This window comes from Coregonus lavaretus, assembly GCF_964263955.1.
Source record: "Coregonus lavaretus genome assembly, chromosome: 1".
NCBI lineage: Eukaryota > Metazoa > Chordata > Actinopteri > Salmoniformes > Salmonidae > Coregonus > Coregonus lavaretus.
In genome coordinates, this window is record NC_139988.1 from 87000697 (window position 1) to 87018448 (window position 17752).

Below are 17752 nucleotides of genomic sequence, written 5' to 3' on the forward strand. Positions count from 1 at the left end.
TTGAAAAACATTTCTTAAACGGAAGAAAGCGGAATGAAACGGGTATAAACATACCTGAATTTTTCCAATAGAAACTCTCGTTTGCAACTGTTGAGCTACTGATTACACCCTCGATCAGCTAGATATAGGCAAGAGTTTGCAAGGCAGTATTGAATATGTCACAGTCTGTCCATGTCTTTCTGTCACCTCAAATCTTTCTCTCGACCTGTGTACACCTACGTTTTAAACTTTCATTCATAGACTAGGTTGTAGCAACCTCATGATGGTTATAATGTCATGTAGCTAGTAGGCAAAACCTATCAATGTTACATTGAACTGGGTGAATGGCATGTCATCCACTATGCTGTAATAGAAATAAGGCCATGTTCATAAAAAATAAAAATAAATCATCCTCCCTCATCTTAAACGGCACCGACCGCCACGTGATGTTAGTATCACCTCCTTGATGTCTCACACATGGTAGAAGGTACCAGACACCTAACAATCAAGCTACTATATAGGAAATGATATGTAAAATAGATTGACCATGCCTGAGAAAGGGTGATGCTGAAAGGTTTTATTCAAAGAGGCATGGAAGCATTGAGGGATAAGAATTCCAACAATTCTTTCAATATTCCATATAATAGGCGAACCATTAAAAATGTGTTGAGTGTTGAGACAAATTTTACCTGTACCTTCAACACTATCCTGTCTGTGTTCTTAGATAACAGTCGGTTGTGAGTTAGTGAGGGGATTGAACCGTTTGTTTGTGGATAAACCTTTAGTGGGCGCCTCAATGGTTGGTAGCTTAAGGCTAGTAACGTGCAGAAAACATGAGCGAAAATGCAGTTGTAGAATCAACCTGACAATAACTTTAACAATTGAAAATGGCAACCAAAGATAATGTAATTGCCATTAGATCACTTTTTATCATATTGTCTTCAAGTATTCAACCGGTCCTCAATCAACGCATAGGAGTTTGCGTGCGATAGTAGAAAAGAAAATCAGAGTATTTTGGCCAAATAACTGCTGGACTCCTCTATCATCTTAGGCTACTCCACTTGGTAGCACTCTCATACAGACAAAGGTGCAGCCACTGTCACACTTGATGTCGTCGAAGCCCTCAGCCCCTGTAGAGGACAATGTCCCTGTTAGTCTCAGTGGAAGACAAGACAAGAATAACGACAGCACTCAATGAGACAGATAGGAAAATTACAAATATCACATGATTTGTTACCGTGACGTTTGACAGGGTTTATACACTGCTTATTAGGCATGTAATTGTTCCCTTAATATTATTATGTATTTAACACAGGGTCCCTTCGGGCTAGGATTCAAACCAAACTGCATTGTAGCGTGCTTGACATTTTAAGGTAATTTCCAATTGAGCAGACATCTGCAGTGTTTACCTTGAATGTGATCTCCCCGAATGACGGGAATATTGCCTTTAAAAGGCACATTGTCGATACGGATTGGGATCTCGGCCTAAGTGTCACACATCCAAGAACAATTTTACTGACCTGAATAAGAGTTCAGTGCCACACAGTCTTCTTCTCCCCACTGCTGAGCTTTGGCACTTTCGGACCAGAACCAGTTGACGGATGACCCATCAGTCCACACATAATTCCCTTCCTGTCAGGGAGAACATTTCAAGGTTATCAACATCTTCTTGAAGGGCAGTAGTAACTTATCGAATGTCCAAATTAAAGAGATATGAAATAAGACCTGATTAAGTGCCACTTGAGTGTTAAGGATTTTTTTACCTTCTCAAGATCATTCAGTCCTACCCAGGCATAAGCAGAGGTACTCTGGGTCTGCTTCACCATGGAAAGGAGAAGCTGGTATTCTTCAACGCTGTGCACAGCAGCTAGGGTACCCTGATCTCTCTTACAGTAATCCTTTAGGAAGAAACATCCATGTTTTCATTGATTTCTTTTACAAGCCTTGTCTATGTAGACATTTGATCAGTAGTGGTACACTGTAATGGAAAACTGTTATTTGTATGGTAATTTTGGGTATTATCAACAATGAAATGTCTCAGCCTCTATCTTTTTCCACTAATTGTTCTTTTTATTTGTGTTTTTTTCCTCCCCAATTTCGTGATATCCAATTGTTAGTTACAGTCTTGTCCCGCTGGGCCAATTGTGCGCTGCCTCATGGGTCTCTCGGTCGCGGCCAGCTGCGACACAGCCCGGGATCAAACCCGGATCTGTAGCGATGCCTCTAGCACTGATCAGTGCCTTAGACCGCTGCGCCACTCGGGAGGCCCCACTAATTGGTATTTTGACCAATCACATCGGATCTATTCACATCAGATCTTTTTTAGCACTGATCTGATTGGTCAAAAGACAAATTAGTGAAGAAATATCAGAATCGGGCTGCCTGTGTAGACGCAGCCTGAGTAGAAACACAACACTTCGAATAACAGAAAAAGTGGCTATGGATGAAATAGATCATAATAACTTTTCAAATCATGAAAACAATTCAAAATATATGTTTTTGTAACATTAAATTTGACTATAAATGTGTTAAGATTTAAAAATATATGCTCATTTTGGGACATTTAACCATTTACTTGTGTTACTGTCACGCCCTGACATTGAGATCTCTAGTTGGGTTGGTCAGGGTGTGAAATCTAATTTATATATTTCTATGTTGGCCGGGTGTGGTTCCCAATCAGAGGCAGCTGTCGGTCGTTGTCTCTGATTGGGGATCATACTTAGGCAGCCATGTTGCCTACCTTAGTTGTGGGATTTTGTTTCTGTTTGGCTTGTTTGATGGTTAGCGTCTTGAACTTCACGGTCTGTTGGATTTTGCTATTTTGTCGGTGTTTATTAAAATAAACAACTATGTACGCATACCACGCTGCACCTTGGTCCGATCCTTTACACAACGGACGTGACAGTTACAAAAGGTTAATAAAATAAAAATGTGTTACTGCAATCATTACCAATTTGGGGTAAAAAATTACCACCGTTGGCTGCTTTTAGGGTTAAAATGCTTTCATGTGTAAACAATTTACCTAGCAGCCAACCTGCTTGCACCAATCCCTGGTAATTACAGTAAAATACTGTTAAATACTAACCAATCCCCCTCAATGAATTTAATTAATCCGTTCATTCATTCCGATTACGGTAAAAAAAAATCGCTGAATAGGTTCTGTATTTTGGATGTTTTCACTGTATTTCTAACGCTTTCAAACAATACGATTCATCACGATTAAAACATTATTGCACTAAAATTATAAAAAGTTAACATGAGTTAACTTATTTACTTTGACAGCCCTTGTATTTATATTGCAGTAGGTCAAGTTCACGGCAACCCCTTTACAGTGTAATAAAAAAAAAGGTAATTATAATTGGAAATGTAAGTTATTTAAAATTCTCTTTTACACCATCACTGTAACTGGAAGTGTTGATTAGATTCAAATTTGACACTTACCAGTGCTTGCTGCCATCCCATTTGTTTGCGTACGAATCGGTAGCAATGGGGTACTGTGCTGTCAGGTCCAGTATACCCACTTGGACAGGTATCTGGAGAGAAAACGATGTATTTTAAATGCCTAACTATCACTAATTGGTTAGAACAGTAAATAGAAGAAAACTCAAAATAGACTGGATTCAAATGGGATTGGTTGTCACTTACAATGATGATTGTGGGGGAGGGCTCCAGTTCCCAGAAGGGTGAGGAGGACACAGGCAAGAACAGACACAGTTATGACTCCCATGATGATGGATAGAGAATCGTGGTGGACCTTTGGCCTTCTTCTGCAGTTCTTCCTAGATACAGAATTATATCACAAAGTGTATTACTCAGGAAAAACCACAGCATTACAGATTAATGTAGGAGATAGGTAGATAGATGGATAGATATGCTGAATGTCAGAACAAAATACGTGCATGGTTAATAGTTATTTAAATTCTACAATGTTTTTGGCAACAACAAATACAACCATTTTGGCCAGGATTTAATCTGATCTCGCTTTGGTCGGCAATGCACGTTTTAAAGGCAATATTTCCGTGTTCGCAGAGACCACATTCACAGTAAACGCTGCTTATGTCGGCTCAAATCAGAAATTAGCTTTAAATGGTGCATTGTCCAAATCCGCGATTAAATTAATGGCCGGGATTCAATCCAGACTTCTTGTGGCATAGCCCTGTTGATATTATAAAATCATAAAGACCCTCACCAAATTCAGAAGAGAGAAACTGAAGCGTCTTCCTTGAAGTGTTTCTTCAACCAGAAAGTGCAGGTGTCTTTTCACTCAAAATGTCAGGCCTTATAAAGAGACATTTGGGGGAAGTACTACTAGAGATATCATCTGCAAGTCACATTACCATTGCAGCAAGTAGTGATTGTGATCCATAATGTACATGTCTTTTTTTTTTTTTTTTGCGGACGTAGGCTTCCATGTAGGCATATGCATTGCCATACAAATGCATATCCTGTTTATGATGGTTGTAAGAAGTACATACACACTAAGAAGTACATACACATTGTCCCCACATGAAAGTTAATGTTTAATATTACAGATGTATTAATTTTTTGACCTGAATGTCCACAAGCTGATTGTCCGGTTCATCCTTCCCAGAATGCTATTCAAAGGTACAGTAGACCACATCAGCAGATAATAACCGCTTGAATGATAATGGCAAAATGTAGATTTCCTCCTAAATAGACATACTCCAAAAGTAATTATATTTCATGAGAGGGCCATAAGCAATAACTAACCATGCTTATACTGCCAGAAATATTAAAATCTCACCTTTATTGTAAAAATAGTTCGAAATTGCTGAGGTGTACTCAATTTTCAGTATGTATTTCCTATTCTACAGAAGTCTATGAATAAGGCTTGAAATGACTGATATGCTTTCTAGATATAGAAACAATCAATTTATAAAAACGACTAACTAGAAGATGTCACTTTCCTTATAACTGTAAAATACATATTTGTATGTTTAGTGTTGAGAAAATGTTAATTTTTTCCAAAGGTCTCGATCAAAACTTCTTCCCCCACCCCTGTGAACCTCTGACAGAACTCCACTTTCATCTCATGTTGTCCGTCTGTGACAAACAGAAAGTATTTTTTGTATCAAAAATGGTGTCAGATTTCGCACTGGGAAATTGGATGGCGGAGAACTAGGGCTATCGCCGAGTGCGAGCCATTATGATGTACGTTGTCCACACGTCGATTTATAAGAGAACATGTCGGTCAGAACAGGTACCGGAACCACGCACCGCCCCACTTTCAGAGAGTTTACATTCAAGAGGTTAACTGCATACATTGAGACACTGGCCAATGGGACATGGATCGGTCTATAGATCTCCTGCCACAAGTTATCGCTGCGTCCTCCAATTCACTGTAAGGTCTGCACCTGTTGTATTCGGCGCTTGTGACAAATACAATTTGATTTTTGATTTGATTTGAATTCTGAGATACACCAGACCAGTCACAAAAAAAAGAACAAAAAAGATTATAACTATTCTGTTGTGGGGCGATTACATGTGATATTGAATGTTCAGAAAGTAGATAACTAAAAATGCGCAGGCGGGTTGGCATGTGCAGGCGGGTTGGCTACATATGCAGTTGTGATAGCACAAACACATATGTAGCTAACCGCGTAGCTTAGCAACCCATTTTTATTCGGTTCAAATAAGGTATTATTCTAAAGTGTAGCAACCCTGTGATGTTGACATAGAATGATACAGAATTATTTAGAAACCACAACCTACTGGTATTTAGCAAGTTGTAGTGACTATGGCCATCATCAACATATTGCTCAACTAGTGTTGTAAGATATCTCTTTGTAATAGTGGGTTAGAAGACTTCCTCTTTACATGGTGAAGTCTCATGCTAACATGTAAACCAGGTGGCTGTGTACATTTTAGTTATTTAGCAGACAATTTACAGGAGCAATTAGGATTAAGTGCCTTGCTCAACGGCACATCAATGCATTTTTCACCTAGTCAGCTCTGGGATTTGAATCAGCAACCTTTCACATCTTAAAGTTCTCAAACGAAATGCCAGTAAGCCTCCAAGTCAGAAGAGATAAGCATGTCGGTGACAACCACTGGAGTGATGTGCAAGGATATAGTTACTGGCAGCATTCATGTGGAATGTGGGTCTGTTGGGCTGCCAACCCACCAGAGGGGGTTTCATTGAGTTGTCAGACATGAGGTCTAGTCACCCTTACTAATGTAAAAAGGTCCTGAACAATTCTGATTCCCACTTAAAATAGCCTTTTGAGTGACTAAAACATCTGATAAAAATGCTTAATTTTAGAAAAAGTAATTTTGCTCATATCAAACTACCAGGAAGTCTGAAAAGCTAGACCAAATGGAATTGTCAGCAATGTTCATATATCATGACTATAAATGATCAAGAAGTTTGTAAGAATCTTCTGTTTGGCATGTGTCTTGATGTAATAACATGAAAACGGAATCTGAGTTTTGGGCAACCCCTCCCCCGCTTTTGTTTCATGCTGGCTAAAGGCCTAGCCAGCCAGTTGCTAGCTAACACCAGACAGATAAAAGCAAAAACCTTTAAGTACACTGAACAAAAATATAAAACGCAACAATTTCTAAGATTTTACTGAGTTACAGTTCATATGAGGGAATCAGTCAATTGAAATAAAGTAATCTATGGATTTCACATGACTGGGAATACAGATATGCATCTGTTGGTCACAGATACCTTTAAAAAAAGAAGTAGGGGCGTGGATCAGAAGACCAGTCAGTATCTGGTGTGACCACCATTTGCCTCATGCAGCGTGACATCTCCTTCGCATAGAGTTGGCCAGGCTGTTGATTGTGGCCTGTGGAATGTTGCCCCACTCCTCTTCAATGGCTGTGCGAAGTTGCTGGATATTGTTGCTGGAAACTGGAACACACTGTCGTATACGTTGATCCAGAGCATCCCAAACATGCTCAATGAGTGATATGTCTGGTGAGTATGCAGGCCATGGAAGAACTGGGACATTTTCAGCTTCCAGGAATTATGTACAGATCCTTGCGACATGGGGCCATGTATCATCATGCTGAAACATGAGGTGATGGCAGCAATTGAATAGCACGACAATGTGCCTCATGATCTCGTCACGGTATCTCTGTGCATTCAAATTGCCATGAATAAAATGCAATTGTGTTTGTTGTCCATAGTTTATGCCTGCAAATACCATAACCCCACCACCACCATCATTGGGGCACTGTTCACAACATTGACCTCAGTAAACCACTCGCCCACACGATGCCATACACCCTGTCTGCCAATCTGCCTGGTTCAGTTGAAACCGTGATTCATCCGTGAAGAGCACACTTCTCCAGCATGCCAGTGGCCATCGAAGGTGAGCATTTGCCCACTGAAGTCGGTTACGACGCCGAACTGCAGTCAATTCAAGACCCTGGTGAGGACGACGAGCACGAAGAGGAGCTTCCCTGAGATGATGTCTGACAGTTTGTGCAGAAATGCTTCGGTTGTGCAAAGCCAAAGTTTCATCAGCTGTCCGGGTGGCTGGTCTCAGACGATCCCGCAGGTGAAGAAGCCAGATGTGGAGATCCTGGGCTGGCTTTGTTACACATGGTGTGCGGTTGAGGCCGGTTAGACGTACTGCCAAATTCATGCCTTTGTAATGTGGTTTATCCACAAAAAAGATAGGTGGCGTAGTAGAGCTACATGATTTTTTTATACATGCGGGGAGGTCCTCAGTACTAATCTAAAATAAACAGATTCTTTACATCAAGGAGTGGAGCATGGGAATAACCAGTCAGATATCAGACAGAAATATAGGCTTTATTCACAATTACTGAAGCAACGTAATAGGATTGTTGTCGGACAGAAACTTCTATGGCTTTGTGTTCAATACTCTGTCAACAAAGGTTACAGCTCGTTATCATAGATCAACTTAATCACAGACAAGTATTCAATGTATTTGATGCAGGCAGTTTCGGTAAATAGAATGGTTTCTGCCTCGACAACCATAAGCAACAGATACCTAGGGAGGCGTGCCATGGGAGAAGAGGAACGAGGACCAGAGGCTACAGGCTCATTTGCCTTGAACACACTCACGATTCATTCTCATCATCAATTTGGTCTAGGCCACAGTTGCTGCACCCGTCCTCCCAAGGCATGCCAGCCCTGCGCATAGTAAGGTGATCCCCTGGATGAGCGACAACAAAGCTTTTAAACCAAAAGCCAACCCCTTAATTGGCAATTACAGACACCTGGTGCTGACAGAGGCTGCGTTCAACACAAACAGTTTCACCCTGTTACACCTTCTGCGACGTTGGTTACAAGGCTGTACTTATTTAAATTAGGTAAGAGAATAAGATGTTACCATTGGTGTATTAAAATTAGAGATTTTGTGATGTCACAAAAAAAAAACTTAACTTAACCTACCTCCTGAATCCAAATGTTTGTGATGGGGAAGGGGACCAGTAACTTTATAATACAACTTCATCAATGTAGAAGCAACAGTCATTTTTCATATTTTGGTCATTTTGGTTTCATACTTTGATTTCACCTGGTCAAGGTATTTGAGATCTGAGGGGGAAGGAAGCTTTCCTGAATGTTGGGATAAAAAGAAGGGAGATCGCATGTACACACACACACACACACACACACACAAACACAAACACATGCAAGTACAAGCACACATTCACAGTGTGTGTGTGTGTGTGTGTGTGTGTGTGTGTGTGTGTGTGTGTGTGTGTGTGTGTGTGTGTGTGTGTGTGTGTGTGTGTGTGTGTGTGTGTGTGTGTGTGTGTGTGTGTGTGTGTGTGTGTGTGTGCGCGTGTGTGCATATGTGTGATCCACCCAGCTCCAAGGCATACAGTTCCATTGATCCATCTCTTTTATTGAATTGTCTCCCAATCAATCCAGGATGCCTCTTGATACAGCTGAGCTAATCGTCCTGATGTGGAGAGAAATACCAACAGTACTTCTCTGTCTGTGTGTTTCATCTCCACACTTTTACAGATCTGTAATCAACAGATAGTGTTGGGGGAGAAAGAGACAGAGAGAGAGTATGAAATAAACAGAGAGAGACAGAGAGAGAGAGACAGGGAGAGAGAGACCGAGAGGGAGAGACAGAGAGAGAGTCAGAGAGACAGGGAGAGAGAGACAGGGAGAAAGAGAGAGACAGGGAGAGAGACAGGGAGAGAGACAGGGAGAGAGAGACAGGGAGAGAGAGACAGAAAGAGAAAGACAGAGAGAGAGAGAGAGAGAGAGAGAGAGAGAGAAAGAGACAGAGAGAGAGACAGAGAGAGAGAGACAGAGTGTGAGAGAGAGAGAGAGACAGAGAGACAGACAGAGAGAGAGAGACGGAGAGAGAGACAGAGAGAGAGAGAGAGAGAGAGAGAGAGGGAGAGAGAGAGAGAGAGAGAGAGAGAGAGAGAGAGAGAGAGAGAGAGAGAGAGACAGGGAGAGAGAGAGAGAGAGAAGGAGAGAGAGAGAGAGACAGGGAGAGAAAGAGAGAGAGAGAGAGAGAGAGAGACAGAGAGAGAGAGAAACAGGGAGAGAGAGACAGAGAGAGAGACAGAGAGACAGACAGAGAGAGAGAGACAGGGAGAGAGAGACAGAGAGAGAGAGAGACAGGGAGAGAGAGAGAGAGAGAGAGAGAGAGGGAGAGAGAGAGAGACAGGGTGAGAGAGAGAGAGAGAGGGAGAGAGAGAGAGAGGGAGAGAGAGACAGGGAGAGAGACAGGGAGCAAAATAGAAGGATTGGAGAACGAAAGAGAGCAAGAGAGAGCTGTTGAGTTCGCGGCGTTAGCACTCAAGGTTATAGCAGCCATTATTCTACCTGATCTAGGAGAGGGCCTGGATTGAGCCACACACACACACTCGACAGAGGCAATATATCTCAGAGGACTGCAGCGCTATCTGGCCCTAGAGCATTATGGGGAGTAAAAAAAAAAGCCTCCGTCAGGTGTTCAGGGGCCATTTAATGATATAATATTAGATTAGATTAGTAAAACTGGAATAAGGCTCAGCCATGTAGGGAGTTATCACACACACTCCAAATGGGGGCACCCCCCGGGCACCCCCCCCCCCCCCCCCCCACACACACACACACACACAACAGCTATCACATCTGTAACCGTATAGAAATTCACAGATATAAAATGTCTCACCTCAGACACACATCGTCACCCCCTCATCTCAGCGATAAAGCCCTGTTATACAGTATGATGTGGTTTTAATACACCTCAGTGAGATGAGATGGAGGTTGTCTGGAAGAGATAAAAAAAAATGAACACAAGGCCGCCCTGGAGACGCACTGGAGTACTTAAAGGAAGGAGCGTAGGACTGAACTGCAGGCCATATAACACCTCTCTCTCTCTCTCTCTCTCTCTCTCTGTCCTACTTCTCCTCTCTCTCGCGCGCTCTCATGTATTTTCTCTTTTACTCCTTCTGTTCTCTCTCTTTTTCACTTTTATTTTTCTCTAGCCACCCATCTATCCTCTCCAAGGTTCCACACCATTCAAATAGTCCAATCCAATGTTACAGACAGACAGTGCTAGTCGCAGCCAGAAGCAGTAACAATCAATAGTAGTAGTTGCTGTATAGCTCCAGGCTTTTTTCTTTATGAAACTGAAATTCAAAGACATTACATTGAAGCACCGCTGAGCCCTTGATGTCAACCTTTTGTAAACATCACGGGTCTCAGCATAAGCCGCAGAGTCTCTGAATGATGGGGGACGCAGCAAGCCAGACACAGCTGTAATTAGTCTTAAACCCTGCTAAGATGGATGCAGAGAGAGTGAGAGGAACAGGGTCAGCAGTGGGAAAATACTAATCCAGTCCAATACCTAAAGACGTTGATGATGCTAATATCTACAGTGTCACTGGAAACTTTACTGGCAGGGAATAGTTTGTAAGTACTGTACATGTAATGAGTGTGTAAGCGCATGTGCGTCCATTTTTATTTACACGTGTCTATTTAATATCTCTACAATTCTCTATGTCCTTCCCAGTCCATCCTAGTTCATCCCAGTCCATCACAGTGCATCCAAGTCCATCACAGTGCATCCCAGTCCATCACAGCGCATCCCAGTCCATCACAGTGCATCCCAGTCCATCAAAGTGCATCCCAGTCCATCACAGTGCATCCCAGTCCATCCCAGTTCATCACAGTGCATCCCAGTCCATCCCAGTCCATCCCAGTTCATCACAGTGCATCCCAGTCCATCCCAGTTCATCACAGTGCATCCCAGTGCATGCATGATGATAACTTCCTTAGTTATCTTATTTTTCCATGAATCCAATTGAGGGGAGGAAAGTGCTTTGTGTCTCCACACCACCCCAATTATGCATGGGGCTCTGTAGAAGGATAGGATAGGGGATTCCTGGGAGTTCCTATAAATATTAACGAGCTGCTGGGAGGAAGGGGAGGGAGGGAACAGAGGAACAGAACACAGGCCAGATGTGCTGATGCTCTCATCTGACGGATATCTCAGCCAGGGATTCACCCTCGTCTCAGAAAGGGATTCACCCTTCTCTCTTCTCTCCGCTTCCTTGTTCTCCCTCCTTTCTTCTCTTCTCTCCTCTCATATTCTCTTCTCTTCTCCCCTCCATCTCCCCCCTCTGCTTCTCTCCTCACCTCCTCTGTTGTAGATGAAGGTGAATTAAACACTAGTCTTTAACCAGGCCTTATTAGCACACAATCTAAAACAACTGTTAGGACTAAACCTTGACAGGAAGGGATGAAAACAATGTTCATCATTAGTGAGGAGGCTCAAGCTACATTATGGGTCCCAGAGCTTGGCTGCTACAGTGACCTCCTGATGCTAGTTAGCTTGGCCACTACAGTAACCTCCTGATGCTAGTTAGCTTGACTACTACAGCAACCTCCTGATGCTAGTTAGCTTGGCCACTACAGTAACCTCCTGATGCTAGTTATCTTGGCCACTACAGTAACTTCCTGATACTAGTTAGCTTGGCCACTACAGTAACTTCCTGATACTAGTTAGCTTGGACACTACAGTAACCTCATGATGCTAGTTAGCTTGGCCACTACAGTAACCTCCTGATGCTAGTTAGCTTGGCCACTATAGTAACCTCCTGATGCTAGTTAGCTTGTCCACCATAATGACTTCCTGATACTAGTTAGCTTGGCCACTACAGTAACTTCCTGATACTAGTTAGCTTGGCCACTACAGTAACCTCCTGATGCTAGTTAGCTTGGCCACTACAGTAACCTCCTGATGCTAGTTAGCTTGGCCACTATAGTAACTTTCTGATGCTAGTTAGTATGGCCACTATAGTAACTTCCTGATGCTAGTTAGCTTGTCCACCATAATGACTTCCTGATACTAGTTAGCTTGGCCACTACAGTAACCTCCTGATGCTAGTTAGCTTGGACACTACAGTAACTTCCTGATGCTAGTTAGCTTGGTCACTACAGTAAACTCCTGATGCTAGTTAGCTTGTCCACCATAGTAACCTCCTGATACTAGCTAGCTTGGCCACTACAGTAACTTCCTGATACTAGTTAGCTTGGCCACTACAGTAACCTCCTGATGCTAGTTAGCTTGGCCACTATAGTAACCTCCTGATGCTAGTTAGCTTGGCCACTACAGTAACCTCCTGATGCTAGTTAGCTTGGCCACTATAGTAACTTTCTGATGCTAGTTAGTATGGCCACTATAGTAACTTCCTGATGCTAGTTAGCTTGTCCACCATAATGACTTCCTGATACTAGTTAGCTTGGCCACTACAGTAACCTCCTGATGCTAGTTAGCTTGGCCACTATAGTAACTTACTGATGCTAGTTAGCTTGGTCACTACAGTAAACTCTTGATGCTAGTTAGCTTGTCCACCATAGTAACCTCCTGATACTAGCTAGCTTGGCCACTACAGTAACCTCCTGATACGAGTTAGCTTGGCCACTACAGTAACTTCCTGATTAACTTGTTATATTCCATACATTATACAGTTCTGGAAGTGGTTGTCAGAAGCAGCAGTTCTGTCAAGACTAACCTCAGAACCTGGTGAGCGAGGCTGCAGCAAGACAGCAGCGTTTCAAGGAGGAAGGAGGAGGTGGTGGAGACTTTTCAGCTCAGCCTGGTGTGCTTTTCTGCCCATGTTCTTGTGACTCCAGAAAGTGTTGGGTCAAGTGGATGTTATGGAGGGTCAGTCTGGTCCAGTCTGGACTCATCATAGTTATGTTACTGTGTTAAAACAGAAATTCAATCTGAAATAATGTGTGCAGGCATCACTTGTCAATGGATGGCTATTGCAACAGTGCGTTATGTTCTGTAATATTAACACTTGACGTCTTCCCCTCTCTCTCTCTCATTTGCCCCTACCTCACCATCTCTTCCTCCTCTCTCCCTACCTCTCCCTCTCTCATGCCATTATACCAGTGGTGACAGGCTATCTTGACACTGAGAAGAGACAGGGCACTATTTCATGAAAGCATCTATCACTCAGCGTTAAAGTTGTAAATTCCATTCACCCCTGGGTCTTGCAAAATCACCACTAAAAGTTGTGGTTGACATTATCAAATTACCATCTCTTGTTTAGTTGAGAAACAGACCAAATATTGACCAATTACCTACTTTTGCCGGTAACACTATTTGGATAGTCCATTATACCCTGATGAAGACAGCTTATCTGTCGAAATGTTGGTTATTAAATGATTGCATCTGAGCTCCTAGAGTGTGAGGAGGCTCTCCTTTTCTTTTTCAAGTGTTCTACTCCGCTAGCCGGCACCTCTCCTAAACAGGTGTTCTACTCCGCTAGCCAGCACCTCTCCTAAACAAGTGTTCTACTCCGCTAGCCGGCACCTCTCCTAAACAGGTGATCTACTCCACTAGCCAGCACCTCTCCTAAACAGGTGTTCTACTCCGCTAGCCGGCATCTCTCCTAAACAAGTGTTCTACTCCGCTAGCCAGCACCTCTCCTAAACAGGTGTTCTACTCCGCTAGCCGGCATCTCTCCTAAACAAGTGTTCTACTCCGCTAGCCGGCACCTCTCCTAAACAAGTGTTCTACTCCGCTAGCCAGCACCTCTCCTAAACAGGTGTTCTACTCCGCTAGCCGGCATCTCTCCTAAACAGGTGTTCTACTCCGCTAGCCGGCATCTCTCCTAAACAGGTGTTCTACTCCGCTAGCCAACACCTCTCCTAAACAGGTGTTCTACTCCACTAGCCAGCACCTCTCCTAAACAAGTGTTCTACTCCGCTAGCCGGCACCTCTCCTAAACAGATGTTCTACTCCGCTAGCCATCACCTCTCCTAAACAGGTTTTCTACTCTGCTAGCTTGCACCTCTCCTAAACAAGTGTTCTACTCCGCTAGCCAGCACCTCTCCTAAACAGGTGTTCTACTCCGCTAGCCAGCACCTCTCCTAAACAGGTGTTCTACTCCACTAGCCGGCACCTCTCCTAAACAGGTGTTCTACTCCGCTAGCCAGCACCTCTCCTAAACAAGTGTTCTACTCCGCTAGCCAGCACCTCTCCTAAACAAGTGTTCTACTCCGCTAGCCAGCACCTCTCCTAAACAGGTGTTCTACTCCGCTAGCCAGCACCTCTCCTAAACAGGTGTTCTACTCTGCTAGCCAGCACCTCTCCTAAACAGATGTTCTACTCCGCTAGCCGGCATCTCTCCTAAACAGGTGTTCTACTCCGCTAGCCGGCACCTCTCCTAAACAAGTGTTCTACTCCGTTAGCTAGCACCTCTCCTAAACAAGTGTTCTACTCTGCTAGCCGGCACCTCTCCTAACCAAGTGTTCTACTCTGCTAGCTTACACCTCTCCTAAACAGGTGTTCTACTCCGCTAGCCGGCATCTCTCCTAAACAGGTGTTCTACTCCGCTAGCCAGCACCTCTCCTAAACAAGTGTTCTACTCCGTTAGCTAGCACCTCTCCTAAACAAGTGTTCTACTCTGCTCGCTTACACCTCTCCTAAACAGGTGTTCTACTCCGCTAGCCGGCACCTCTCCTAAACAAGTGTTCTACAATGCTAGCCAGCACCTCTCCTAAACAAGTGTTCAACTGTACAGGAATGTCTTCAACGCCTCTGATGCTCATCTTCAGCCGGTTTAGAGTTTTCTTTTTTAGATTCACACCTTTCTAGGCCGAATTATCCCTGCTATGCATCAAGATACCATCTCTATTTACCTCATATACATAACAGTTTAGTTGAGTTCATTTCTAATCCAAGAAATCCATCTAAGCATTAATTTAATGACAAATTATTATGTTTTACCAATTTTTCATAATACCAATTTCTAATATACTCCGCTTATCACCCTATCAACTACACCGCAGATTCACTGGATTGGGAATTTAGACCTCAATTTCTGTTAGGGAAACCCTCCACAGACAGAGAAATTAAAGGTGTGAAAGTTAGGTGATTCTTGAACTTCTCGAAGATCTTGAAGTTCTTGGATGTTCTTAGAGGTCTGTCCCTCCGCCGAGGGAATCAGCCAGAGCACGTAGCTCATCAGTAACATTCCCATTGCCATCATCTCCCATCTCATGATTCTGGCCAGCTCCATCATCCTCAGCTCCCTCATCTCTAGGTCGTCGGTTTCCTCGTATACTCTGTTGCAGTGGTTTAGATGATACCAAGTCGATCTCCCCTCTATCCGTACATCCGTTGGTGTAGCCTGGGTGATGATGTATGGTCCCTTTAGCTCTGAACCTTCTTCCGTCACTAGGATCTCGGATCATGCAGAGTCCTACATCGTTCTGTGGAGTGTGTCCTTCTGGAAGCGTACCAATAGGGAAGCTGAGAGTCACTGTTGCAAAGACACACAGACACAGACAGACACAAAAGAAAACAATGCTCCGCAGTGACGGTGCCATCTTCCTCCTGTGGGTTTGGAACACTCCTACAGTGGGACACATTGATGCAGGTATCTCTCTCTGCTACTTTCCCCTCCATTGAAGTAGCCAGCAACACCTAGTACTGACCCTCCCCACCTAGGGTTTGTCCATCACTTACTTCTGTAATTCTTTACCGTCAGTCTCCAGGGCGCAGACAAGGCTCATATTCTCCTGCTAGGTTGGGCAGAGAAGCCTTCACTCGTGGGAAGAAAGTCTTAAAAACATTGTTAGGTGAGACACAGTATGCTACCATGTCTTCTCATCAGTCAGGAGAAGCCTTGAGATTAGGAAGTGCTCAATCTTGCAGCTTGTTATAGGTCACTAGTTTCAGAGACAGGCCTCCTCTACACCCTGCCTCCTACCACAAATACACTTGCACATAAAACATTTAATCTAACCCATAACACATTAATTACTACTGCTCATATTATTAATACAATTAGCCTATTTACCAAAAAGCCCCATGCGACCAGTACTTCCCCCCTTTGGACACATGACTCACATCATGATTAGCGTTAAAAAAACAAAACAACAATATTGCCTGTTAAACCAAAATAATAAATGAAATTAAAATGACAACCTTTGATAATACTATAACTTAATTGTGTCCCATAAGGTACTTCAAGGATATTAAAATTGACTAGCGACAGGTGTCCCTCATTCAGGACTAGCTCTCTCACTCTGTCCATGTCATGGTCCGAATCATATATAGGACTATTGCCAAATTATAAACTTCTTCATAATTATCAGTATTATAAATGACCCTCAACTCGGAATAATAAATTACCTTAAATTCCTCATCCTATGTCTCAGTTTTCCAGTGTGGGTGATCAAATCACACTAGAAAGTCAGGACAGAGTTCAGAGGTCATTCAAACCCTTCAAATAAGTGTTTCATTCTATAGTAGACTAATCATTAACAACAGTCAAAACATTTCATAACTTTTGTATCCCAAGTGTACAGTAAGTCCTCATTACATTTCTTCTCAAAATAAATCACGTGTTAACCCAAAACTCACTCAGAAAACAAACCTTCAGCAAGATCTGTGTGTGCCCCTTTAAGACTTATTATCTCTAACCCGTGAAAAACCCCTAAAATAAAAATTAAAAGCCTATATAAACATCATACTAGGTGGGTTGTGTTTGGTTATTTGAAAAAAAGTAAAACAACAAACAGAAATGGCCAGGCCTTCTTTAATTTGGTAGCTCCCTCTTATAACCTAATCCGTATATCTTCATACTTATCAAACTGCCGAATGTAACTAACATCTCTTCCCAAGAACACATACACGGGAACATCTGTAAAAGATAATGAAAGCCCCCTTTTGTCCTGGAAAAAAAAAGTTTACAAATTGTTAACATTTACTCATTTACTCATTTACTCAACAAGCATGGCAACGATAATTCCACTGTCTTCCCTTAACTCATTAATCATTTGTTTGAAATTAATTCCTCGTGACTACTCCAAAAGAAGATGACATAAACCCTCTCAAAAGATGAAAACCACTCAAGGTTCTCTGAGTTTGCAATGAGTAGTTTTAATTGATTACCCTTTAGACTTCATTCTCTGTAATTCTCACAATGATTATTCAACCCCAAAATCGGCTCCATTTGATCCCATATCAAATTATCATGGTATCGTTACTGGATCACTGTCCAACGACATAGGTAATATCTGTTTCCCCTTAGATTTTTCCTGTCACCCCTCTAAATGTAATATTTTAGTAATCCACAAATATAATCAATTACTACGCATAAAGAATCAGTGATATTTGATCCCAGGCGTCTATTAAAAAGTTGTTTGAGATGTGATCTCCTACGTCTTCCTTAACATACATACTGTAGGGTACTTCCACCAATCCCATAAGAAATAATCCTACTCAAAAGACATCAGATAATACCACGTTTCATTAAGTTGACTACACCTTCTAATATAAATATATAACCC

General features: G+C 42.6%; 1 protein-coding gene across 1 annotated transcript; it reads right to left on the reverse strand.

Moving 5' to 3' along the window:
- Nucleotides 1–541: 541 nt before the first annotated feature.
- On the reverse strand, nucleotides 542–4242 carry LOC311137317 (alpha-N-acetylgalactosamine-specific lectin-like). Its single transcript, XM_084171754.1, has 6 exons — nucleotides 4169–4242; nucleotides 3625–3758; nucleotides 3421–3512; nucleotides 1743–1877; nucleotides 1500–1611; nucleotides 542–1109 (listed from the first exon to the last, which is right to left on the reverse strand). Exons 2-6 carry the CDS (start codon nucleotides 3704–3706, stop codon nucleotides 1027–1029), a joined length of 504 nt encoding a protein of 167 aa, XP_084027880.1. The 5' UTR covers nucleotides 3707–3758; nucleotides 4169–4242; the 3' UTR covers nucleotides 542–1026.
- Nucleotides 4243–17752: the final 13510 nt, after the last annotated feature.